The sequence below is a fragment of the Coturnix japonica genome, chromosome Z, assembly GCF_054131305.1.
Source record: "Coturnix japonica strain WE chromosome Z, WE-NBRP24, whole genome shotgun sequence".
NCBI classification, from domain to species: domain Eukaryota; kingdom Metazoa; phylum Chordata; class Aves; order Galliformes; family Phasianidae; genus Coturnix; species Coturnix japonica.
Window position 1 is genome coordinate 65250508 of NC_140702.1, and position 27525 is coordinate 65278032.

The window sequence follows — 27525 nt, forward strand, 5'->3', positions numbered from 1 at the left end:
AGGAAGGAAGGAAGGAAGGAAGGAAGGAAGGAAGGAAGGAAGGAAGGAAGGAAGGAAGGAAGGAAGGAAGGAAGGAAGGAAGGAAGGAAGGAAGGAAGGAAGGAAGGAAGGAAGGAAGGAAGGAAGGAAGGAAGGAAGGAAGGAAGGAAGGAAGGAAGGAAGGAAGGAAGGAAGGAAGGAAGGAAGGAAGGAAGGAAGGAAGGAAGGAAGGAAGGAAGGAAGGAAGGATACAATTTTAAATGGCATGCAAATGTCTAAGTGTGCATATAAACATTTATAGTTTTAATTAATTGTGTCTTGTATACTGAGTTTTTTTCTGAAAGGTTTGTAGCTGACAAAACTTGAAAAGCAGTGGAACAAGACAATTGTTATTTTCTTTTTGTCTAAGTAACACAAAATGGTGGCCCAATTATGAACATTTTTTTAATACAATAAATGTAGATATATCTCAGTTCTGAGTCCTAAGCCTGTTCAGAATCTAATTCTAGAATTCAGGTCCTGTAAGGTCTTCTATGAACAGCTGTATAGAGACCTCTCCTGACGTACACTTGTGCTTATGTTCAGGATTAGGTTTTATTTTTCTAACTGTAATTACGTGTGTGAGGCCGCAGTGTTTATAAGCACAAAGGGCGAATAATGAAGGCAGGAACGCGGCGGTGGAGGCCTCGGCCTCAAGATGGAGGACTACGGCTCCCAGGAGGCATTGCACATCCCGCGCGTGCGCACACGCACCGCATCATGGCGGCGGCTCTAGCGCTCTGCGGCCTGGCAGAGGGAGGAGGCGTGAGCGCGGTGCGGACTACAACTCCCAGCGGCATCGCGCACATCTCGCGCGTGCGCACGGCGCCGGCTCGGCCGCACTCCGCCGTTGTCGCCGTAGGTGGGTGGGAGGGGGGGGAAGGGAGAGAGCGCGGCGGTGAGGAGGAGGAGGAGGAGGAGGAGGTGGTGGGAGGGGGGGGGTGAGAGTTGAGAGTTCAGCCGCCGCCGTCGCTGCCGCCAGCTCGGACTCATGATTCCCATATGCCCGGTAGTTTCGTTCACCTATGGTGAGTAACTGCGCTCCGGGCGGGCAGGGGGCGGCTGTGGGGCGGTGGGTTGTTGTGGGGGGAGGAGGGCTGGGAGCTGTGGGGGATGGCGGTCTGGAGGCGCCCGTCTGACCTGGCGCTGTCTGTGTGTCCCCTGTCTGTGTGTCCGCGTCCCCTTCTTTCCAACCCCCGCCTCCCTCCCTCCCTCCTCCTGCCGGGCCTCCTGTCATGGCCCCGACCGCCGCCTCCTCTTCGTTACCGCCGCCGCAGTGCCCAGCCGGCTGGGAGAAGATGCCAAAATGGCCACCGGCAACTACTTTGGATTCACCCATAGCGGTGCTGCTGCTCAATATAGGTAACCGCCGCGACCCCGCCCCGCTCCGCCCGGGCCCGCAGCCCGAGTTCTGGACCTCCCCGCCCCCTGGGGCTGCGTGCCGGCTCCTCACCTGCCCCCACCCCTCCCCGGGACCCGAGTGTGGACACTCCCGTGTCCTCGGGCTGGGCCCCGAGGGCGGGGGGAGCAGCATCACGTCCCGGGGCCTTCAATTAAAATGGCCACTTTAAGCCGGCACCGGCGTGTTGCGCCTGCAGCCCGGGCCCTTCTCTTCCTTCAGCCCCATGGAGGGTAGGGCTCGAGCCCCAGGTCTTTCCCCACCAGCTCTGTCAGCGTGGGAGGGTGCAGTCCTCGTTAATGTAGGTTAAAATTACGCCAGCCCAACCTGTGGGAGAGTGGGTGGATGAGGGAGTAGCTGGAACGACAGAAAATACGGAGGGGGGGGGGGGGGGTCTCATTTTCCTATAGTATTCTGTTATAAAGAACGTTCTGTCTAAAAAAACAGAGAAGGTACCTTCATCTGTTCCTTCACCTTATCATCTTTCAAAAAGATTACCTTTCTTGGCCTTATCTAAGACCAGGAGAGGTTTTACAGTGGAGCTCAGGGACTTGAAACTGTACCTCTTGTTCAGAGGCACTCCCATAAACATCGGTATTTTTGTTCATCAGAGATTACGTATCAGAGTGTAAAAAACAAAGTAGTAATCGGTAGCATCTATCATCTCTATTTCTGATATCAGCTTATTTGATTTGAGGGGGGAAGGAAAAGCGGATATAAGCGGAAGCATTTATGTTTTTGACTTGTATTGAAGTAGCAACCTAAAGCCTGTGTTTAAATCCATGTTAGCTGTTTCATAAATCTGCCTTGACTCTTAAGTCTTGGTTGATGAAGGGAAATAAAAAATTAAAATAATAAAAAAAAAACCTTTCAAAAAACATAAGAATTAAGCAAATGCATGAGAAGTTACTAGAAGCAAATGCAAGTACGTGTTGCTGGTAGGAAGCTGATGTGCTTTCAGGAGAGTAGAGTTTTATGGAGGTCTTGCAGTGACTCTTAAGGACATACAGCTATTCTTTCCTGGAAGCAGACATAGCATACTTTCATTTTTATTTACTTCCAATGTTGAATATTTAAAGGAAGGGGATTAAATTCAGCGTATCTTCTTGTTCTTCTAAGATGGGGTGCTTGCAATGTGTTTATGTGCTACTTGACAGTTATAGTGAAACTTGAAACTAAGTCCACATGAAATGTGAAGGGGTTTTTAAATAGCATAGAGGATCTTTTTGGATAAGAAAACAAATGGTCTGTAAGTGAACAATGAACTCTGAGATCCATACCATCTTGAAAGTTAAGGGAGACAGCGGTCAGTGTTAAGGCAGTCCCTTCATAAGGATTTAATATTTTGAGCAGAAAACACAGGAGGTGCTTAAAAGATCTGCAAGGGGAATTAATTATCACAAAGCAGATCATTAATAGCTGGTTTACTGAGTGCTACAAAATGTAGATTCCTTTCTAGTATATTGCAGCGGAAGATGGTGGTGGTAGGGAAAGGTAATTGGAAGACTTAATACTGCAGCAAGCTCTCTAAGATGTCTTTTGTTGTCACAAACCCTGGTTTTCATAAAGAATGCTTGAAATCTTACCTCACTTTATATTTAATCAAAGGCAGCAAAAGAGCTAACTGCTCTTTAAACGTATAAATAATGGATTAGAAGCATTCCTGTTCCTTTCAATATTGTAACTGCATAAAATTTCCTGCTGCTCGCTTCATTCAGAATTGTGTGAACTAGCCAGTAATAATATCATGACTTAATGAGAGAATAATTAAAGTATGCAAATACTGATCCCGGAAATTAATCTGAGTATTACAGTTTATACTTTCTGCTGTATTAGGCTCTAAAGTTACAAACCTGTGTGCAGTGCAAAATTCATCTGCTACTTATTTCAACAGCAGTATTCCATTTATTTACAGGTTTGAAATAAATGTGTAATTTGGCTACACCAGACCTCTTTTGTGTGAATACGTGCACGCTGTAGTTCATTTGAGCCACTGAGTCTATTCAGTTTGAGATGAAGGTCTTAATACTGACTTGCATTCCACACGTAAGAAATATTCAGTGTGTTGTTGTGCTTTCATTTTGAAGTTGGCTGATTGATGGGATATTGATGGGAAGATCAGGGCATTGAGAATTTAGGTAGAGAAGTGGGCTTTTCTTTCCTTGCAACTGCAGTGGCCCTATCTAATGAGTTTTGTGTTCACATTTTTGGTTTCTGTTAAGAAAAGTAACTCCTCAAGTTTCATTTAGTGATGTCCCTGCACTAAAGAGACAGGTCCTAGGGTAGGAAATCCTTGGGTAATTAGGAGTGATTTATTTACATTAAGTTGCCCGCAAGTGTTATCAATTCAGTATTGTTAGCCATAATGCCAGGATTGCAATGCTGTGCTACTTGTATCTGCTACAGTTTCTGAAGAAATAAATAGGAAGTATTCCGTTTGGAACAATTTATGTAATTTTGTCTCATGATGAATATACGTACATCACAGAGTAAAAACTCCCAACTCTGCTTTCTGTGACTCTGCTTTGAGTTGTGTCACATCTTAAAAAGAATATGTTTTTTATTTATTTATTTATTTTTTTAAAGTAAAAGTGACTTCTTGGTATGATCAACCTGCATGGTTACTGTTACTCTTTTGCTCAGTCTATGCCAGTCTTAAGTGCCATTCTAAAGATGCTGTTTTAGCTTATGAAATATGCATGATAAACCTCTAATAAGGTACTGGTGCTTATGCAGACCCGTGACATGCTGCTCTCAGATGAGATATGCCAACAACAGGAAGGCACTAAAGAAGCTCTGGGTTTGGTAGTGCAGGCCATATAATGGTAGTGACAGGGAGTCTGAGGTGCTGGTAGATGGGGGTGGGCAAGGTGCCTCTGTAATCAGAGGAGCCTTTGTTGTTTCTGAAAGGGAAGTCTGCCAACTTGTTTAAATTTGCATCAGGATCGTGTGTGTAAGAACCAAACTCTTGGGGAAAGCTTTCTGTTATTGGTATGGTTAAGTCCTTTTTAGTTGTAGCCTCAGAATGGTTTGATGGTTTAGGCTTAACTCTGGAATGTTACATGATAAGTGAAATTTTGTCTGCTGGTTAAATACAAGAATAGTGTGGTTACATTGTTGGTACTTAAAAAGAACAAAGCGGTGGCTGAAGTCAGGAAATAAAGGATGTCTGAAGAATGGAATACAGTTTTCCATGCTGTTGAAGTTTCTTTCCCCTAAAGCACTACTTGCCTGTTTTAGCTTTTTTTTTTAAATGACAGGGAAGATGTTAGTCATTACTAGTTTTTCAGGCAGATGTTTTATCTCGTTCTTTCTGTTTTGTACTATCATGGTGAATATGGCTTTAAGAAGGCTCTCGAATAGCCACAATGTTTCGATAATGGAAGGAAGACTCTGTAGGCAATGAGCAGTACATTGTGTGCAATGGAGAACAGGGTGGTAGACACAGAGCATGTATTGCATCACTGGTTTAGACACAGCAGTTATGGTGTGATGTGAGGAGAGCTGCCAGATTTGATTGGTTTTAAAACAAGTAGCAAGAATAAATGTGAAGATTAATTAAACGGGAAGCGTGATGAAAAAATGAGTGTCTTTGAGATGAGTTATTGATAGTCTATTATTTAGCTACTAGTAGCAGCCGTTACTTTTGGAATGTGGTGGAATAATACAAGAATGATTTTAGAAACAAGGAAGAGGGAGGGAAAATAACAGTTGCTTTAAGGAACTGTACTTTTCAGACAAGGTGTAATTAGACTGTAGAATGCACTACCAAGAGCTGCGAAAATTCAATGGGATTCAAGAGCACTGTGTATGTGCATCGCTAAAGGCCTCCCTTTGGGTTCATAGTGAATTGTGTTACAATCAATATTCTGTTCACGGAATTATTATAATAGGAAGTAATATTTTTTATTAAGGTTCTAAATAATTTTATTCAGACTTCATCAAACTTGTATGCTTATATTCAGTGGTAGAACCTCACAAAATGCAAAATACTGGTACATTTTATTTCACCATATTATGATGTTTATTATTAAGTGCGTTCAGGAGAAAAGAATCTTACTACTATTACAAGTGTTATTATTATTTCAGCCCAAATTTCATTCACAGATCTGCAGCTTCATCTGACCAGTTACTTAGTAGTCTCTCCTTATCTGTTTCTGTGAAGAAGCAGTAGGTTGTAATGCATATTTCAGTTTTTGTAGATTTAGGTCATATTTATTTCAATCTTAACAGTCTCTGAAAAAAAAAAAAAAAGCAGAACTGTATTTTTAGACAGAGCTTTGCTGTTCTGCTAGTAATGCAGTAGTCAGTCGAACCTTGAGAAAAAATGCAGTTGGGTCTCAATAAGTGAGTTCCCTAATTCTCAAACATTCATGGAAGCTAGAATTCAAGAAAGAAGGCTTAACTGTTTTGTTTCAATATATTTCTAGATTAAAATTTATGAGTAGTGTAACTGTTACATGGAGCTATCCTGAAAAATGTATTCTTTATATGAAAAAATAAGTTTCCTAGAAATATAGTTTAAAAATTGACATTTCTGAGAAAGCTTATAATTTGAGTAGAGACAAAATTGGTTTTAGCCCTGGCCTTAAATCTGTATCGGCATGCTGCTCTTTAGAAGGCTAAAACTGAAAATGGAGGGATGTCCTTTCTGTAAGAAGAGTATTCGGTGTTTGGTGCTCTAAACTCAGCATGTCCAATCCATGGGCTGTCTGCACCTCCCAACAACCAGTGGCATGGCCCCGCAAAACTGTAAACTTCTACCATTACTGTGATTTTTTTAGCAATATTTTTCATGAATTGGTTGCACACAATTTCAATGTGAACTGAGTAGGTGGCAACAGAACTGTGGAGTGGAGAGTGCAATGCTGACTCCATCTCATGCCCACAGCACGTGTTCCAACCAACTGGTATGCACATGTGGGTGCTAGTTTTATGCATTTTGGTACATTGGCTAAACATGCTTCTGTCAGCACTAAAAAGTATACACACTTTCTGTTTGATAAATGAGTTTGAGAATAGGTTCCAAGATTTCAAGAAAAAAAAAAGCTTTTTTTTTTTTTTAATATTTGCAATTTCATTTTTAGTTGGCGCAAATACATTACTTCCATATTTTCAGTCAAAATGCACAGAGTTGACACCCATATTCTGAATAAAACTGGAATAGCTTCCCCAATAAGGAAATAGAAATATGTGTGGTGGCAGTTTGGGGCAGGTACAGAAAGAGTAAATTAGTTAAGATGCTGAAAATGAACTTTAATTGACTGAAATGTATACAGAACATTGGGTAGAATACATCAGTGCAACATTTAAACTATGAACTGGACATGACTGGGATAGTGAAAATACAGTGGAATAGAAATCTGAACTAAAGACTGTGTGTTCTTGGAAAAGAGAAACTGAAGTGAGCTTGGTGGAATAGCTCTGTTGGTATTGTGATCATAAAATAAGTTAGTGTGATCCAAATGTATAGCTTCCAAATGGAAATCTTTCTTTGAGGAGTTATTAGGTTAATACAGCAAGAGTACAGTTTGAAGCTGCCAAGTCCTTCCCTAGTAACTTAAGTCACAGAGTGGTGTTTATTCTGATTTTGTTCTGATAGTAAATTATAAAATTGTAAGAGCTGTATGAAATTACTTTGGATTGAGTGGTCACAAGGTGGGTTTACTTTAAGTAGGTGTTGAACTCTTCTGCTGTTTAAACTGAAAATTTATAAACTAAGGACAATGGTCTTCACACTGAAGGTGCTCAGACTATGTAACAGATTGCTTAGAGTAGCCTTGCAATCTCCATTCTTGGAGTATGGGATCTGGCAGAAAAGTCTGTGAGGAAGTGGGTTGCTCTCAGCAAGTGCAACGACACATTTGTCACTGAGCAGGGATAAAAACCTCTGCTGAGTTGAAGGTCAAACAGCACAAAAATCATTTGGCAGAAATTAATTATGTAGAAGTGTCTGATCATCTTAATGTTAGAAGATTCTTAGTGAGAACTCCAAGTGAAAAAGAAACGTCATGAATTTGGAAAAGATGATGCCATGTACTGCAATGAGTGGTTCTTTTAAAGAAAGAGTGTTTTTTTCTTCCAGTCTTGCAAACTCGATCACTAGCTCTGCATGATGTTGCAGGAGCGAGGGGAACAGGTTTGCTAAAGTAAACATGGTAATAGAACTGTTATTAGCCTTAGAAATCAAATTATTGGGGCTGTTAATTCTATACCATGATAAGGAAACTTGTTACAACAATAACAAAGAGGTGGAACTGGGCAGAATGTTAATGCTTCTGTTTAGAGCAATCACAATCCCTTCACCATGTTGGGTACTGGAAACTCAGGGAAGCTTTAATAATATACTTTCTGAGGAAAATAAGCATTTTTTTTTATAAACTGTCTGATAATGTTACATAACAGTGTGTTGTAAACACCTTAATGTATTTTGTAATAGTAAACTGAGCATGAATCTTAAGTACTTAATAGTTTTGGGAGAGACTTCTCTTCTTTCCCTTTTTCCCATTTTTTTCCTTGCATCCATGTATATACCTCATGTGTTCTGGCAGGCATACTGTTCTCTAAGCTCCAATTTTTCTGACAGTTCTTCCGTGTTAAAAAATGAGTCCAGAAAAAAAATAATCTGGTAGCATTCTGCAAGATGAATGCAATAAATCAGTGGCTTGACAAGTGGCAGAACTAACACAAGGGATGGAATAGAATGGCAGGGTAGGGATTGAAGATAGGATGAAGCAAGACTTTTCCTTGTTGACAGCGTTGGATTGATGAAGAGTTCAGGTGCTGTACAAGTTAAAGAATGTCTGCGCTCTCAATGCTGTATGTTTTTATTAGATTCACATGACACTGTGAATTGTAATTACCTTAGCACATGAACGCTTAGCGTTTCTTGGCTGTTAATTAAATAGATAATGCTACCTAATGTTATAGATTATCATTCACTTTTGCCATCATAAAATAGTCTTCCTGAGGTTTCTGGTGGAGTCTGATTTTTTTTAACCTGAATTGATGAAACAAAGACACTACCTGTGTATGTCAAGCAGGAGGAATTGCTGCAAGCTGTGTTAGGAGCTACACCAAAGTGGGCAAGTGAGTCAAGCAATGAAATATCAGGGGCTGGCAGTGGAAAGAAGGTAGAGTCCAGATAGGGAAGTCCAATAGTAATAAATTTTTTTCTGTGTGTTTCTGCCATAAGAATGGCTTCTTAATATGTTAATTTGCTCTGCTGTAATTAGATTACAGTTTTACTTCTTTTTAATTACTAAATTCAAGGGAGTTAAGGAAATGTCTATAGCAAAATCTATATTTACAGCAAAAAGGTGCTTTATTTCTGGTAGTTATGTTAGGAAGAATACTGTGGGCTTCTGGAATAGATGCTGTGGCATTTTGTTCCTTTTGGTTTTGAGTGGAACTGCACTGCAGTTCCCATTTTCTGAGCACGTTCTAAGTGAGATAGCATATTTCTGTTTTCTTTAAAGTAGGAGGTACTGTCTCTTGATAGACATGAAATGGGGTTTTCATTATCTTTTAATAGTGCTGTGGAGATCTGAAATCTTACAGTGATTCTTAAATATGGTTGAACAACAGTGCAGGAAATGTGAGAGTGAAAATCAGAGTAATCACCGAATCTCCATTTCATGTAATTGTTCCAGTGTTATTTTGCCCAGTTTGCTGTATTTGTTTAAAAATCAAAATAACTATTCTAGGATTTAGTTGTATTGCATGGATACAGATTGAAATAGGACAGTAATATCATTTTTTCTTCAAATAATTGAACTTCAGAGGGCAAGACTTTCTGTTTGGACAGGTTGTACTTACTCATTCTTTGTAAATAGGCACATATTAATGTCCTGCCTGCAAATTTTAGAGAGGCAGATTAGGCTCAGCATGTGCTTGGAAGGTTGCCACAGCTCTGGTGGCTTCTTGCTTGATCTGACTGTCCTTTGTTGATGATTCATACCATTCATGTTATGAGGCTGTGGACTGCTATACAGGCGGGGCCAGTATTGTATAATTCTAAATTTTTGTGGCAAAATGGTACTAGAGATGTGTTTTTAAGTGTCCCTGTCTTAACTTCAAGAGTTCATGGAAGTCAATAAAGCTTATAACTTCAATGCAATTTAATGGAAAACGTCATGGAAGCGCAGTTCAATAATGAGCTGTCACAGAAAAGTAGCATTTATCTTCATTCAGGAGGTAGTTTTATTGAAGAACTAATGAAGCACTTAAAATTTTGTCGGACGTGGAAAGATAGTTGTTTAAGACTTACATATTGTTTTGAATGAAAGACTTCTTTGAATGAAGAGTTCTACTGCAACAGGTAAAAATAACCACAAAACCAACCTGCAAAAAAACCTCTCTAAGATAAAGTTATCAGCCACTCAATTTTCTGTATTCATGGAAAGTTCAAAATGATACAGAATTTTTTCACAGAGGAGGAAGAGAGGTAATAGAAGCCATTTAAATGTATTTATAAGTAGATAGCTGTTCTTAGGTGAGTTCTAGAACAGACAAGTATTAATCAAATCCAGGTTTTTGAAATGTCTAAGCATTAGCTTAGTATGTTGAATTAATCTGATTATTTACTTACTGTCTTTTTCCCATATAGCCAGCAGCCAGCTTCGGGTGTAGCATATTCCCATCCAACTACAGTGGCTAGCTACACTGTCCACCAGGCACCAGTTGCTGCTCACACAGTTACTGCAGCCTATGCTCCAGCAGCAGCTACGGTTGCAGTAGCCAGGCCTGCTCCAGTAGCAGTTGCAGCTGCTGCAACAGCTGCGGCATACGGAGGCTATCCTACAGCGCACACAGCTACAGATTATGGCTATACACAGAGGCAACAAGAAGCTCCGCCACCACCACCTCCTGTCACTACGCAGAATTACCAGGTGTGTTAAACAGACAAAAAAAAAAAATTACTGCTGAATTACTGTGATCCATCTGTGTTGGAGTTTTTAAGGCCACTGTAGGATGATGGTTAGGCCCCACCTCAAGCACTGTGTTCAGTTTTGGGTACCTCAGTATAGAAAGGACATGGAGGTGCTGGAGTCGGTCCAAAGAAGGGCAACAAGTGAAGGGCCTATGAGGTGAGGCTGAGGGAGCTGGGGCTGTTTAGTCTGGGGAAAAGGATGCTGAGGTGAGACCTTATTGCTCTCTTACAATAGAGGTGATTTCAGCAAGAACAGGGCTGGTCTCTTCGCGCTGGTGACAGGTGACAGGATGAGAGGAAATGCCCTCAAGTTCACCAGGGTAAGTTTAGGTTGGATATCAGGAAACACTTCTTAACAGAAAGGGTTGTTAAGCACTGGAATAGGCTCCCTGGGAAGATGGTTGAGTCACCATCCCTGGATGTGTTTAAAACCCTTTGGATGTGGTTCTCGGGGACAGTGATCTAGCAGAGGGCTGTTAGAATGAGGGCAGTATGGTTAGATTGTGGTTGGACTTGATGATCTTTAAGGTCTTTTCTAGCCTCAGCAAATCTGTTGTTCTGTGATATTTGTTAACTTGTGACTTCATATTTTGTCAAGATGTGCTTTTTTTTTCCTATGTGTATTAGAGGATCATGTTGCAGTCACTATGAAAAGCAACTGATAGTGGTTGCTTTTTTAGTTACAAAAATAATTTGTGAAGGAGAGTAATTTAAAAGTATTTGGTTGATTTTTTTATTTAATCTGGCAAGGTACTTGTAAACAAACCGTTTATTTAATGTGTTTATCGATATACAATGCCCCGTGAATATTTTTTCCAAAAAAAATGTTCTCAGTGTAAATTAGAAGGAAATGTTACTGGATTTTTTCCTCTGCCAACAACCTTTATTTCTCCAGATGCATATTCTAAGCATAAGTTCACTGTTTTTTCCTTTTTAAATGTTTAGGATTCCTATTCTTACGTTCGATCTACTGCCCCGGCTGTAGCTTATGACAGCAAGCAATATTATCAACAGCCAACAGCAACTGCTGCAGCTGTGGCTGCAGCTGCCCAGCCTCAACCTTCAGTGGCAGAGTCATATTACCAGACAGGTGGGTTGCATGCTCCAAACTCCTGTCATTATACAATGTAGGTATTGCTATAATACCTTAAAATATGAAAACCCAGAACATAATTGTAGGCAAACTTTTTGCTTATTTGTCTTGGAAGTTTGCTGATCTAGGTCAACATGTCAAGGGTAGGTTCAGGTGATAATTTGGTTTGACGTATTTGTAATTCTTTAGTTATTTATGTGTAGTTCTTTAAAGTTTAGTATCGTGACTGATACAAAACATAATTAGTTTTTTACATTAGTGAGAAGTGATGTGAAAATTTAGATGTACTTCAGTTTTGCATACTCCAGTAAAACTGTTGAATGAGAAGGTTAGTTTGGCTGCTGCGTTTTAAAACAAACAAATAAAAAGATGGGAACTGATTCTTGCTAATAGAACCTTGAGGTATCATCATGCAGTGGTGAGTTATACGATTATACAGTGTATAACTAGACTTCAATAATAAATAAATTTTAAAAATAGCAAAAGGATCCAAAAAAGCTACCTCCGCTTGTTAGATTTTTTTTCCTAGAATATCATTAAATATCATTTATTATTACATAATATGGTTGACACTTCATTCAACTAAAGCCTGTCTATGTTTGTACGCTTATTTTCTATCCTAATTAGCTCCGAAGGCAGGATATAGCCAAGGAGCAACTCAATACACTCAAGCCCAGCAAACACGACAAGTAACAGCTATAAAACCTGCAACCCCAAGTCCAGCGACAACTACGTTTTCTATATATCCAGTATCCTCTACTGTGCAGCCAGTAGCAGCTGCAGCTACTGTTGTTCCATCCTATACTCAAAGTGCAACATACAGTACAACAGCGGTTACTTACTCTGGTAAGAATTTTACTTATTATGCTACTGAGATCTTTGCAGTCGTTACAGAAGGCGACAGGATTTAAATGCTCAGAATTTTAGCCTTTTTTGTTTAGTTACATCAGTCTGTTGAGAAGTATCAACTACTTAAATAAAAATATTTTGCTAATGATCTATCTTTAAAAGAGATTGGATGCTTAAATATACCTACTTTGTTTCATGTAAAAATATACAGGATACTGACAGTGTGTTGAGACTTGCCATAAGATTTAGTGGCAGGGAGTGACAGTTGTAGTGGCAGGGAGGAATGATCCGTTATAAATCTTACCAGTCTGGGTTGTTATGAACCAAAGCAGAAGGCTGATTGGTGCTTTGGAGGAAAAGCAAACAAACAAAACCAGGGAAAAATACCAATTATCTTTCTTTCAGTAATTGGCAATCTGTCATATTATAGCTAGTTTGAACATTTTTATTTTGTTTCTTTCCCATTTATAATCGGGATTTTAAAGGGATTTTCTCAAAGCAGAATCTGATCAGAGGATTAAAATAGTTGAACCAGTTGTAGAACTAATGAAGGCAATGACAGAGCCTTTATTTGAGAAATAGGCACTATAGGAAAATTGTCAAAATATCAAAAAGGATATCAAAAAGAAATTAACTCACCCATCAGTAAAAGTCTGGAGAAAGGGATGAGCTGAGGAATATGGCCCTCCTCCATTCATACCATTGCACCACCAGGGAGGAGAGCAGAGCAAAGGGGGACCTGCACAGACTCAGATTGCGTAGGAAGTGTTGTGGAGACAGAAGGGGTGGCTTCAGACCCCAGCCTCACTCCAGGCACCTGTGCACTCATGTAGCACACCCATTGGTGCAGGCTGTGACATTGAAATTCCACTGCACCAGTAGATGTAGAAAGTTTATGGGAAAACTGTCTCAAAGATATAAAAGCCCACTTTCCTTGACTTACTCAACTTCAGTGGTAGCAGTCAAGGTGTGTGCTGCAGAAGTCTTAGCAGGCCAGCAACTTTGTACTAAAACAATTTAAATCACTGAAGTAGAACATGATAACGGAAGGTGTTATATTTTTTGTATCCATTTTTTTTCCTTTTTCCTCTACATAATCTCTGCCTTCCTTTTCATCTTGAACCTTGAACTGTAAATCTGGTTCAGGAAGACTGTTTACTTCATTGTCCTTTGAGAAATATTTTATTCTTGTTACATCATAATGAGACCTACAGGATATACCAGGAATTTTCACATAGTCTTTAGGGATGCTAGTTATACCCAGCAACATAACTGTGTGTTGCATAGATGTGCCAAAAGTCAATTATGTTTCTGAAAAGGTTGTATGTTATGTATTTGTGTATTGAGAGACATTAAGAAAAACCTTGACTGCTTAACAAGATCTCAGTACATTGTTTATATTCTACCCTGCTTCCTCAGTTTTTATTACAGTGCATGCTTGTAATTTGTGTGTTGTGTAATAGATACATTATGTTCAGTGATGTAATTTTTATTTTATTTTGATCTTTGAGGTACCTCTTACTCTGGCTATGAGGCTGCAGTGTATTCAGCTGCATCATCCTATTATCAGCAGCAGCAGCAGCAACAGAAACAGGCAGCGGCAGCAGCTGCTGCTGCTGCAGCAACAGCCGCTTGGACAGGGACCACCTTTACTAAAAAGGCACCATTCCAAAATAAGCAACTGAAACCAAAACAACCCCCCAAACCACCCCAGATCCACTACTGTGATGTTTGTAAGATCAGCTGTGCTGGACCACAGGTACCTGTATTATGTAATACTCTGCTATACGTTTTTGTCAAAATTTCTGCAGCTAAAAAGAATAACTCTTTCAAGAATATTTGTTAAATATAATAAGTAATAAATAATCAAAATGTTACAGAATTACCATGAGAAATCAGAAAGGTGCATTCTGTTAGCTTGTACAGAGAAGTGGCAGCTATGTGTCAGACTGAGAAGTATTCTGACCTTTGAATTTAATTTGCTTTTTTAGCATAGTAAATTTCTTAGAAAATACTTTCGTCAGAACTCCTGAATCATATAAATGTTGTGAATGATAAATCTGAAAATGTATTCTTTGTTGTATTCCATCATCCCAGTTTAGTTTCACAGCGAATGCAAGTATGTAAGAAGTAGATAACAAATAATGCTGTGTTTGCATGTGATAGGCTATACAGATATTTAAGTGAATCTCCTATTATTGCCTAGGTTGCCAGTGTCAGTACAGGAGCACATCTCAACTTCTGCATTTCATTTTCAGCTCAGCTTTCTGTGCTACCTTTATTTGAATCTGATTTTTTAGTTCTTAGAATACACTGTCTTCATACAAGTTGATGAAAAATTTGAAACTTAGAATTACTCTGTGCAATGCAGGAAACTGCAGCCGACATAAACTTCTGTGATTGTATCAAGTTTTCAGTCGCAGTATATTTTGAACACTGAGGAATTGAGGAGAAGAATGCTCGGATAGTATTACATGTAAAAGTGGACTTGTATTGGAAGAGAAGAAAATGTCTTAGTCTTACAAGTGGTTGCTTATGCCTAAGAGCTTGTTGTATGAAATAAATGCTCAGCATGCCAACTGTTTCTTACATAAAGCATGTATTTTATGCTATGTTCCATACCATATGTGTTTACACAAATGAGGGACAAACAATATAAAGTCAGCTCACTGTGTCTGTATTATTTGTTTAAACAGACTTACAAAGAACACTTAGAAGGTCAGAAACACAAGAAGAAAGAAGCGGCATTAAAAGCATCCCAGAACACCAATAGCAGTAGCACTTCTGCTCGAGGAACTCAGAATCAGTTGCGCTGTGAGCTTTGTGATGTGTCTTGTACAGGAGCAGATGCATATGCTGCCCATATCCGTGGAGCCAAGCATCAGAAAGTAAGAACTTTCTCTTGTTCTTGTCGTTTTTATATTTTACCCCTCATCTCAGGGGGGAGGAAATTAGCAGGAATAATTCTGTTTAAAAATATTTTGTTTTGCATTTTGTTTCAAACCTGCCTTTGACCTCACTATCAGAAAGGCATTGTTGGGAGAAGTGGGGAAAAAATATCACCCCTGCTTCAGTGGGAAAAGGATGTTTTGGAATGTTTGAAAATCATAGGATGAAGATTTTGACTAAGGTAGGGATGAGACAGAGCAAGGGCATGTCCTTCCTAACACTTTCCAAGACTTTTTTTTATGTAGCTGTCTTGCTCATTGTTCCTTGGTATTTCTTGTAAAGAAAAATATGAGAGCAAGAACAGTGCCCTGTAATAGACTTTATAATGAGCATTTGGAAAAAAAATTAGTAAGTGTTCACTAAGGTAGGAATTCTGGAGTACTGCGCTGTGAACCCTTGTGACCCGTGTTTGAATTTGGCCATGCAGTAGTGGATGGAATGTTGGAGTGGGTCCAGAGGAGGCCACCGAGGTTCGCAGAGTGCTGAAGCATTTCTCCTACAAGGAAAGGCTGACTGAGTTGGGTTTGTTCCTCCCAGAGAAGGGAGTCAGTTTATAAACAGGAGGGAGACCTACTTTTTACACAATTTGATGATAGAGGGATGAGGAGGAATGGTTTAAAAGTGAATGAGAGGAGATTTAGATTAAAGCTTGGCAAGAAACTTTGTATTCAGAGAATGATGAGGCACTTGGTCAGGCTGCCCTGAGAAGCTGTGAGTGCCCCATCCCTGGAAATGTCCATGGAAAGGTTGTGTGGGTCCCTGGGCTGCCTGATCTTGTGGGTGATAACTCTGCTGTAGCAAAGGGGTGGAAGCTTTAAGGCCCATTGCAACCTAAGCTATTTTATGCTTCTGTGTTTCTATGATTTAAAAGTTTTCTAAATAATTTTTGTTAGTCTAGTTGTTAGTACAATTTAAATTGATTTGTCTAGTGTTTTTTTTATAAATGCATTGAGATGCTAAGTTTTTGGGTTGTGCTCAATAGTCGCAGAAGTACGTGAAATGCGGTACTTATTGTCCCCATACATTTGGATGTAGCTTTCTCTTCCCTGCAGGTAGTCACTAGCCACTACTTATTTAGGATTTCATCTGAAATCTAAATCTATTAATTTTGTACACTGTGAAGAATCTTGTCTGTTCTACTACAGAAAGTCATTCTTTAATAAAGAGCTGCTTTAACTTCCATTATTACCTGACTATGTTCTGATATGTTCTGATGGGGAATAGGATTTACTTAAAAAAAAATAAGAACAAAGAGGAAAAGTGTGTGTATGCTATTGTATACATATTATCATCGTATACAGGTGTAGATAAAAGCAGACTTTTCTTGCTGTTTTCAAATCTTCCTTAGTCTTTAGCTTTCATTCTGTGAATTTGGTTCTTAGGAACCCCCTACATTCGTTTCTCAGGTGGTGATCACCTGCCCCTTTGCTTTCCATGAACTTTAGGGAGCACTGAAATACTCCTCACATGTCCTCCTTAATTGTCTCTGCAGATCTGTATTAAAATCAACAGCAACAAAAACCAGAAATTAAAAAGAAACAACCTTTCCCTAATGAATCTCTTCAAATTTGCTAGGTAATTTGGCAGTTCTATCAATATTCTTAAAAGATAGTGAGCAAAAGGGGCAATGCTCCTGAATTTGAATTAAATAACTTTTATTTATAGATAATATTTGGAACCAAAAAAAGCTTAATTTACCACATGTTTTGAAGAGGAAAAAAAGCAACCAGGCAGCAAAGCTGTGACACAGAAACAGTTTGAGCAAAATACTTCCTGCTGTTTTACTGTCTTCTCAGTTTATTGGCTTTCTGTTCTCATACACGTAGCTTTTGAAGTAAGTATATAGATTTGTGATGAAAATAAGCGATCTGAAATGATGGTTAAGTATTACCTTGTTTCAGATGAGAAAAGCTCTTACATCTCCATTCTTTTTGTACCAAGATCACTTTTTGTTAAGAAGCAGTAGCTAACTTTCTAGTTACTGATTTATTTCTTTTCTTTGGTGTTACGTTTATGTTTTTATTACAGCTTCCATAAGCTTTATGTTTGTTTTTTCTAGTTTTTCCAGGTAGGTGATATGAATTTATTTTTATTCTTACAGGTAGTAAAATTGCACACAAAACTTGGCAAACCCATTCCTTCGACTGAACCAAACGTGGTTACCCAGGCTACTTCCTCAACATCCACATCTGCTTCCAAACCAGCTGCCTCTGCTTCAAGCATAGCAACGAGCAGCAGTACTGTGAACTCCTCTGTTGCATCCTCTGCGGTGAAAATTCTTACTCCCACGGCAAACACACCACTTAACACAGCGTCCAACAACAAAACATCTTCAACTGCTGCTAATATAGCAGTAAAGAAAATATCTACACCGAAAATAAACTTTGTTGGCAAGTACAGAAGTCAGTCTTTATTTTGAAACCTAACCTATTCCATAATTTTAAGATCTTACTTTAGCAAATACAAATGTATTTAGTTAACTATGCATGAATAACTCTGTTGTATTCAAGAGAATTACTGATAGGTGAAAATAAAAATGTATAGAAAAGTTTTGCTTCACAGTTCATGATATTTTCTGTCCTGTTGTCTCTGTCTTTCCTGGAAGCTTCTTTGTACTTCGTAAGAGTGTAGTAGCTTCTGGAGTACAACAGTTTATAGTCCATCTGGTCCTAATTTCATTTTATAGCCTGGGCTATTAAAGCACATTGGTAGTTGGTAACTGGGCAACTGGAACATCCTTGTAGTAGTGGAAATGTAGCTCGGAAACTTTTGTAATGAGCATGACAGACATTCAGAAATGAGAAGCAGTTGTTCCAAAATAAGCTTATCCTGCTCTTGAAAGAAAGACTCTATGCAGTTGCAACAGTGAGAGCATAGTACCTTTACTTACACAAACATATGGTTTTAATTACTTTTTTCATTGATTTCCAAAAATATCTGATGATGAAATGATACCATTATGGTATCTTTGCTAAGCTCTTCTTTAATTCCTGTCACTTTTGAGAAAGCATGAAAATGATGAAAATTGCAGTTTCTTATGTAACTTCTGTTACATAAGCTGCACTTATACAGAAAAGTTTTTCATGCTAAAATAAAACGTAATATTAAGTGTTCAAGTAACTTAGATATTTTAAAATATATTTATTCATAACAGAACCCTCTTTAATTGTAATTTAAGCATATTAATATTTTAATTAGTTTTAAGACTTCTGATGCTTTGCCCAGGACATTGATTCTTGCAAATAAAGTCTCCAGTCTGCATATCACATGTAATCATACTCTTGTTTGATGAAAGCTAAAAATTGAAATGTTTTGATTTCTAGGTGGCAATAAGCTTCAGACAACAGGAAGTAAACTGGAAGAAATGAAATCAGCTGAAAGTGTTAAAACAACTCCTACTGCCACGGTACAAACACAGGAAGTGAAACCAGACACAGCAGCTGAACCAGTGACTCCTACAACTCTTGCTGCCTTGCAAAGTGATGTCCAGCCAGTGGGACATGACTATGTGGAGGAGGTATTAATATGACAATTTGTGACGGTTTTTTAGCTATTTTGGTAAAAAAAAATTGTTCAGAGTGATACCAAGCATTGAACTTGAAAAGGCTTGTTTATGTGCTTACATTTTTGTATGTTGTGTTTTTGTTTTGAGTTTAGTGTGACACTATTCAATGTTGGTGGGGTGAAGTGTATAGGATCAGAATCTGATGTTATATTTTGCAGATTTGCAATTACTGACTTCAACTCAGTATGTCCATGTTCAGGTTTGAATCTGCCTATTCTTTTGAATGGAAGAACACTTTTCATAACCAAGCACAACACTGTCTCTGGCAGAACTGAAAGATCTAATTCATCTTTTTTCATTTAGTGTTTAAACAAAGATTTTAATGTGTGTTGAAATCGGACAGTGTCCAATATCACTGAATGAAATTCATTTTTGCATCAGTTTGGGGTTTAAAAATCAAAATCCCCAAAAACATGTTAAAATTTTATTTCCCAGGTAAGAAACGATGAAGGAAAGGTGATCCGCTTTCACTGCAAACTTTGTGAATGCAGTTTTAATGACCCTAATGCCAAGGAGATGCACTTAAAAGGAAGGAGGCACAGACTCCAGTATAAGGTTAGTAGAAATGATTATGCTTCTATCTAAAAATGTACCAGATGTCTGCTGACTAATTGCATGGTCTTAAACTTAGGATTACCAAATCAAGCGTTCTGAGTAAACAGCACATGAAAAGGTAGAGAAATGCATTCACCTTCTAGTTGATTTTTCCTTATAGATTTTAAATAAGTTAAAGCAGACTGAAAATGCATTTTTATTTTTTATTTTTATTTTTTAACATTTTGAATACTGTATTTGGGAACTTTTGCAACGTCAAAATATGGTACAACATATGCAAACAACATGAAGGTTCTTCTATGTTGCTTACCATTAATTTCAAACACTGTAAAAGAGCATTGCTGAATAGTTTTGTTAGGGTAGACAACATAAGCCTTTTGCAGAGACATGAGAAACAAACATAGTTCTTTTTTTTCAGTCACGATTTGGGAGAGACTGACGTACAGTATGCATTTTGGTCATTATAAAATTACGTAAGAAGAATCTGCTGTGGCTATTGGAGATTTAATGGGCCTGAGTAATCTTGGAAAGGACAAAAGAATTACTAGAAAAATGTTTTCAGTAATTGGTGTATATGTTCTTTCAGGAACAGGGTATTATGAAGCACACAGTAGTAGGGAGGAAGTGTGTTTTTTTTCTGGCTATGGAGTAGTCATCCAGCTACAGAATGAACAGCAAATTATTAGGTATTACATGAAGCATTTTCATCTTCAGTTGCTTGGTTTGTGAGGCAAGCAAATAAAGAATTCATGCTGTTCATAATACATTAGTTCTTCAGAGTAGTGGAAACATCTTTTTTTTTTTTTAACTACTCAATGTAATAAAACTGTTTTATTCCTCCTGATGTTATTGTACACAAGTAATGTGTGTTAAACATTCCACAAAAAGTTTTAACAATGAGATGATGAGAGGAAAACCAACGTTTCCTTTTTTTCTTTTTTCTTTTTTCTTTTTTTTTTTAAACTAGAAAAAAGTAAACCCAGATCTGCAAGTAGAAGTGAAGCCCAGCATTCGAGCAAGAAAAATTCAGGAAGAAAAGATGAGGAAACAGATGCAGAAAGAAGAATACTGGAGAAGGCGAGAAGAGGAAGAACGCTGGAGGATGGAAATGAGGTAAATGAGACAAAGCTGCAGTGAAATTAATCTAAAACTAGTTGGTGCCTCTGGAGCTGGTGCTTTTGGATGTTATGGGAGCTCTGTTCTGTCTTGTTTTGAATTAAATAGTTGCTGACCCTCTGGGGTTTTTTGTTTGTTAGTGTTTAGTCCTTCTGAGAAATGTAGACATACTAGAATTACTTTGCTATAAAGAGTCTGACTTAGAAAAAGCCATTCATTTTTATTTACCTTCTGGAGCTTCCTGCTATTTGCAGATGACTACTAGAAATGAGTTAGAGAGGACATCCAGGAATTCATTACAGTTTTTGGAAGTGCTTATGGTTATGTAAAGAGAATGCTTTGTTTGATGCACTTCAGGCGATATGAAGAGGACATGTACTGGAGGAGAATGGAGGAAGAGCAGCATCATTGGGATGACCGTCGTAGAATACCAGATGGAGGATATCCTCATGGTCCTCCAGGACCTCTTGGCCTGCTGGGAGTTAGACCAGGAATGCCTCCTCAGCCCCAAGGGCCAGCTGTGAGTTTCTTAACTTAAGAGGGGAAAAAAATGAAACCTTACGTACCAAGAGGCACAGTTAAAGACTGTAAGTTACGCGGTGCTGCATTGTCTCCAGTATTTCCTACTAAAGTATTTGGATAGTGAACAAAACCTTCTATGTTAATCTGTCTTCCAACATAAGTCCTTATAAGAAGAAGGTTTATCTCAAAGACAAATATTGATTCTTACGAAACACGTGTTGTTACGGATTTGAGTATTACTTTCTATTTAAATGCATTAACATAACATAATTTTCTTCATCTCTAAACATCATTTCCAACCCAAAACATTTTATGAATGTGGATAGATGTGTAAGAAGTGGCTGGAGCATCAGTTCCAGTGGATGGTTAGAATCCTCGTAGAATCATAGAGTGGTTTGGATTGGAATGGATGTTAAAGCCCATCCAGTTCCAACACAAATTCTGTGGGCAGGGTTCCCACCCACCAGATCAAGCTGCCCAGATCTCCATCCAACCTGGCCTTGAATGCCTGTGCCAGTGCCTCACCACTCTTGTGTAGAAAAAATTCCTCCTAATATGTAATCTAAACATCCCCTCTTTAGTTTAAAGTCATTCCCTCTTGTCCTATCACTATCAGACCATGTAATAAGTTGGTCTTCCTCCTATTTTTGAGCTCCTTTAGTGGTGGGTCCTTCTCTGCCTTGAGATTAGTAAACCCACTATATTAGTTTATCTTGAGATTTGTCATGTTAGTGCTTTATCAGTCATCTGAAAGTTATGGAGTGAGTTCATGCTCAGCAAGACCACAGCTTGTTTGTGAGGTGTGTTAGTTGTTAAGGACATAGTTTGTGTTTTATTACATTTAATGATTTGAGGTTTGAATATTCTGTGAACTTTGAAATATTTCTGAAATACACTTTCCCATCTGTTTAGCCTCTGCGTCGCCCTGACTCCTCAGATGACCGCTATGTGATGACCAAGCACGCAGCAATATATCCAACGGAGGAGGAACTTCAGGCAGTCCAAAAAATCGTTTCTATTACTGAGCGTGCTTTGAAACTTGTTTCTGACAACATGACTGACAATGAGAAAAATAAGAGCAAAGAGGGAGAGGACAAAAAGGATGGCAGTAAAGACAGGTATTTTTATTTTTTGAGAAATTCATCTTTTGTTTCTAGAAGTCATTTTATATTTTTCCACAGACTGTTCTCAGTGGTTCCAGGGATCCTGTTCTTGTAAGGTTTTGATGTAGCAAATTTTGATAATGGCCATGTCTTCAAATGTATAAGGGACATTCCTGTTTTATTTCATTTTTCTATCTTCAGGATTAATTTTAAAGCCTTAATTCTACTTTGAATGCAGCTTTTAACTATAATTTACTTCACAGAGCTTTGAAAGGAGTTTTGCGGGTAGGTGTTTTGGCTAAAGGCTTGCTGCTCCGTGGAGACAGAAACGTCAATCTTGTTTTGTTATGTGCTGAGAAGCCTTCAAAGACATTACTCTGTCGTATTGCTGAAAGTCTTCCCAAACAACTTGCAGTAAGTAGAACTGAGATTTTTTTTAATTTGATTTTTATGTGATAATACCACTAAGAAACAAACCATATATCTGTTCATGGAATAAGTCATATTCTTCAAGCTGTTTGCTGCATTTCATAGCTCATAGTTTCTTTTGATTTTCTGTGCTTCAATATGAATTCAATGACCAAACTGTATGTTTTACTTTTTGCATATAGTGAATTTACAAGTTTCTAGATGTTAATGCTAGTGATGTAGTATCAGTTGTCATTTAATAGATTGTATTTAGTTGTCAGTTAAAAAGAAGCAGGGAAAGAATTCCTGTTACTGCAGTATTATAGGAAGCTTGCTATGTGAAGGTCAAATTCTGAATTAATGCCTGTCTCTTCAGTGTGTATGCTTTGAGGTTCCACAAGTAAGTTAAGAAAAGAAGTCTTGTAACTTTTTAGTTACAAAAAAATCTCAAAATCAAACATTCAGTTTTGGACGGTTCAGTGGAATTCGTATAAAATATTTGCAATATTTCTGTAAGAAATGAACTCTTTAGCTCCACTGATCCCTACTGAAACCAAGTCTGCCATAGCATCTCTGTGTCAGTACAATGCAGTGAATTGGATGGCACAATCAGTAGCGTAGTAAAAGTGTCATCAGGATCAGATTAATTAGGAAATAATATTGGGTCCTATTCAAAGTAGCAAAACAAGAAGAATAAAAATTTGTACATCTTGGTCTGTCTATGTGAAGAAGTCACCTCAAGGTTGTGGAATGCTGTGACTGATATGCCTGTTGCTTCTTGAAGTAGAACTATTAAATATACTAGCAAGAAGCAATTTAGAATAACCATTTTGTTCCTGTAACATTTACCCTGGGTGTCTGTCTGGCCCTTTGTTTCTATCTGAGGATGCAATGACAGCTAAGTAAAGAATCTCCCTAGCAGTACTCAGCCTGTAAAAGTGAGAGCTGGAAGGAGAGGAGCCGCTGTAGCTTTGTGGCTGCTGTGTTCAAACGGGAGACATACCCAGTTCACATTTCAAGTGGCTGTGAGAATTCCTTTTAAATGCTTTTAAGATTCATGCTATGTAGCGTACTTTGCCTGTGAATTCCCTTTATGAGTAGTGCCTTTTCTTTTGTGTGTTTGTTGACTGCTGTGTATTTTCATTAATGATTTGGCAACAGTGTAAGTCCATATCTATATAGATATCTATGTTTATAAATTTATTTTTAGTTGGATATACTGTGACTCGTTTGAAAATATGTGTATCTGCATTGTATAATTATTACTGTGTTTCTGTCTTTCTGTTAAAAAGACATATATTGAAGTCCAGTTTCTCCTCCATACTTGCCTTGGTCATCTGCTAATAGAAATCTCTGTTTCCCAATATTTAGGTAATAAGTCCTGAGAAATACGATATCAAGTGTGCAGTCCCAGAAGCAGCAATAATTTTAAATTCATGTGTGGAACCCAAAATGCAAGTTACTATCACACTGACATCTCCAGTCATTCGGGAGGAGAACATGAGGGAAGGAGGTTGGGAAGTTGTTAAAGATATTACCTCTCCTATGTATTTTGATATGTTTATCTATTCTGCTTAAGATGGCATTAAGGTCCTGGAAGGTAACATGCTGGCACAACACTGATTGAAACCTTGTTTTTCAACAACCAGTCTTGGTAGACAACAGTTGGTTAAAATAAATACTTACTGATGCATTTATTTAATTTTTTTAAATTCTAACTTTATGTCCAACCTCAGCTTTCTGGAAAAGGTACAAACTTGACAATTTTTTTCCTTTCTTCATTTTGATTAAGTGAAAAACAAAGCATTCTATAACAAGTGGCTATGAACTGCATTCTAGAGCAGTCTTGCCTTAAGAGAAAGATTGTATCATTTCAGAAAACTAAATCATGTGGGTTTGGATTTAAACTGGATCAGTATTACCATCACTTACACATTCCAATTAGCATTGGCACTTAAAATGCACTTGTGTAATACTTTGATGGTAATATCCCTTCTGACTTTAAAAGACAGTGCAATTTTTTCCAGCTCTCTGAGGTTGTTTTTATGGTCTGTAGTGCTTTTTGAGTACATTTTAGGCTTCTGGTATTATAATAAGTCTTATATCCAACTGGCAAACCCAGACTAGTACAGTAAGAAACAGCTTGTCATTGAGCTGAAGAAGGTGGTGGTGTTCTTAAATCAATTTACGTTTCTGAAGTCCACAGTTTCTCTGGTGCCAGCAGTGTTGCTTTAGGGTCTATTCTGTAACACTTTCAAAGCTCCAAAAGCTTTTAAGCCAACAAGCATGATTAATGTCTGCAGTACATTGGTTCTTTTTGTCTACGGGTCAGATAAAATTAAAGTTTGTTTCCTTTTAATCCTGTACTTTCGTTGTTGAAAGGCATCATGGCAAACAGGGTTCTGGACAGTGAACCTTCAGATAGGAAGTCTGAGGTTATTTTAATGCTTCTTATACAGGTTGAAAAAAATTGTCCATGTTTATGTATAAATGTGCCTGTGCATATACGTGTTTATATAAGCTACAGTTGTTCTTTTATCACATTATTATATGTCCTCTAAAATATTTGAGGTTCTTATCCTGCATTAGTTAAGTTCTGTAGCTGTGACTAGTGTGTCATAAGCAAACTGAGTTAACAAAGTCATCCTGTGTAATAAGAGAAAATTCCAGATGTCTCCTGTAGTTTGGATGACTTCTGGAGAGTAGTTAAGAATGCTCTGTACATGATTTCTAAGCTGCACCTGTCATACCTACCTATAAATGCTTTATATGTAGACTGTCAAAACCAGTCAATACTACTCGGGATTTGGCAATCTTAAGTGCAACATGACTCTCGGTTGGTCTGTGTTCAATCTGACTTTGCATATTGCTTAAGTTTATAAGGAGTGCTTTCACTTAATGGCTTTGATTATTAAGTCAGATAATAGTTAAAAGAATTTAACCTTAAACTCCATGTTAATGTACTACGCAAAAAATGCAGTATTGATTTTGCCACAGTACTCAATTGCAATTAAACTGCTTGTGGTCTAAAATAACAATATACAAACTAAAAGTAAAAGTAAGATGCTTACAATTAATTCCTCAACTTATGCCTCCAAAAGGAAACAAATTTGTTTTTTTGTCTGACCCACTCTTGACTTAAAATGATCACTGTGAGTTTATTCACTGCTGAATGCAGTACTGCCTCTGGGCAAGCAAAATCAAGCTAGATTTCTCTCCAAGACACTGAGCAGTATGAAATAGATGTTCAGTAAAGTTCACTCTTGAAACAAGAGAAAACAGAAGACTGAATTGCAAATTGTTGCAGCAAAGAAGGCCTTATTATGAAGACTGCTGCTTACTTGCTGCAGAGTTATAACAGTGCGTGTTTTGTGTTCTTTTTCTTACTGCAGCTTCTCATGCTCTGTGTCTTAACAACGATTACGAGTTTTCTTTTTTTTAGCTCGCTTGGGGAGCTAGTTCAGGTGATAAGGAAGGCTTTACCGGAAGAACCAGTTTGAGTAAAGATGAGACTGAGACTTGCACATGAAGAAGAATTATGTTTGATGTGTAATAATCCTATTACATAATAAAACAATACGGTGTGAAAGAAAATTGTTAACCGCATAGCTACTGTACTTTACAGTGTTCTGCGTTTGACAGTTTCCCAAATCTGATATAATTGAAGTGTTCTAACCCCTGCTGTGGAATCTTTCCTTCAGCAAGCAAAGTGTCCATACCTATGAAGCATACGTGTGTGCGCGTGGTTTCTTTATCCTTAGCTAACAGCCCCGGTCCAAAGCCTTCTAGCAGAGAGACTTGATTCCTGTCAGGGGTTGCTGCCAAGACATCGGAAGGATTTTTGACCAAGGTTTTCAAAAGCTCACTGTCACACCTGCCATGCTTTACAAAGAAAGGGGGTTTGGATGCATCGTCCTAGCATCTACTGTTACTTTGTGTTTATTTTTTGTTTGTTTTGTTTTTCTTTTCGTCCTTGTCTCTCTCCTAGAATTAAGCAGTGTTCACACTAGTTTTGAAACAGTTGACTGGGTAATATGTATTTCGCATAATAATGCCACGAAATTGATATACCTGTTAACTTTTAATGAAGAAGTAGTGTGGACACGGCATGTCTAACTGAAGATTAACCCCTTATACTTAGACTAGTTATAAATACGTCACCTAGGGTGAGAATTCATGATTGAGTTTTGTAAATTAACTCAACTCTGCGCCTTAGTGTAATAGGGTGGTAGGTTGGGGGTCTGAATTTAGTTAAATAGTCATTAAGGGGTTAATCCTATAATGTGAAACAGATGCAAAAATCCACAGATTAAATATTACAAGAGTTTCCTTTTTTTTTCAGTCAGTATTTGCTCAGTGTGAGAGGTGCCTTGGCAACTTCTGACTTTCACAGTCTTTAAGTTTCAAGGGTATCCGTATGTTCTTTTTATATTGGTAGCACATTTTAGATCTACATTCCTAGCATTGAGAGGATTCTCTTCTGCGCACTTAGTAGTGTGATAATTTTTTATAAAACTGTTTTCCAACTTGGGAGATTTTGAGAGCTAGAAGTAAATAGAGTTGAAAATAATGCAGTGAGTTGTGCCGGAAATTTGCAGTGTCACCTCACTGCGTATTAGTTTTAGAAGAACGGAAATAATGAATAACGAGGCCCACCAAAACCATGCTTCTGCTTGAAATTTCTTAGCTTTACTTTGCCACTCTTTTCTTCTGTAGGTTTTCTCTTAGTGTACCTCTTGTCTCTATTATCCACGTTGTGCTCGTTTCATCAGTTATCTTACCTGGCACCTCTCTTGCTTAGGTTTGGGGTTCGGTTTCTCTTTGTTTTGTTTGTGTTTGGTTATTTTTTTGTTTTGTTTTAAATACCACTTTAAATGTGTTCATTTACTCTGTAAATGCTTTTTTTAGTTCCTTCTTTCCACTTTAACACATGGTCCCTAAGTTTGAGTATTTTTGTGAGAAGATAACAATATTCTTCTCAACCCGGTTCTTACTTTGAAATACTTTTCTGTTTAA

General features: G+C 38.2%; 1 protein-coding gene and 1 non-coding gene across 7 annotated transcripts in view; both read left to right on the forward strand.

Moving 5' to 3' along the window:
• Window positions 1-902: 902 nt before the first annotated feature.
• ZFR (zinc finger RNA binding protein) overlaps window positions 903-27525 on the forward strand; it is a 34906-nt gene continuing 8283 nt past the window's right edge. For 2 of the 6 annotated variants that reach the window (XR_014939158.1, XM_015848314.2), the window contains exons 1-15: window positions 903-1046; window positions 1296-1380; window positions 10026-10308; window positions 11295-11439; window positions 12070-12288; window positions 13803-14050; window positions 14988-15179; window positions 17342-17642; window positions 18564-18757; window positions 19241-19360; window positions 20328-20473; window positions 20834-20996; window positions 21911-22116; window positions 22365-22515; window positions 23881-24022. Coding sequence is in view for 4 of the 6 variants with exons in the window: in XM_015848314.2 (XP_015703800.1) it covers window positions 1010-1046; window positions 1296-1380; window positions 10026-10308; window positions 11295-11439; window positions 12070-12288; window positions 13803-14050; window positions 14988-15179; window positions 17342-17642; window positions 18564-18757; window positions 19241-19360; window positions 20328-20473; window positions 20834-20996; window positions 21911-22116; window positions 22365-22515; window positions 23881-24022 (2632 nt within the window). In the remaining 2 variants the exon portion in view is untranslated. Of the gene's footprint in view, window positions 1047-1295; window positions 1381-10025; window positions 10309-11294; window positions 11440-12069; window positions 12289-13802; window positions 14051-14987; window positions 15180-17341; window positions 17643-18563; window positions 18758-19240; window positions 19361-20327; window positions 20474-20833; window positions 21064-21910; window positions 22117-22364; window positions 22516-23880; window positions 24023-27525 lie in introns of those variants that run through there. The other 4 variants (XR_014939159.1, XM_015848315.2, XM_015848316.3 and 1 more) reach the window with 3 other exon arrangements.
• LOC116652569 (small nucleolar RNA SNORA66) lies at window positions 7505-7642 on the forward strand. Its single transcript, XR_004305729.2, has one exon. It is a non-coding gene; the product is annotated as a small nucleolar RNA SNORA66 (small nucleolar RNA).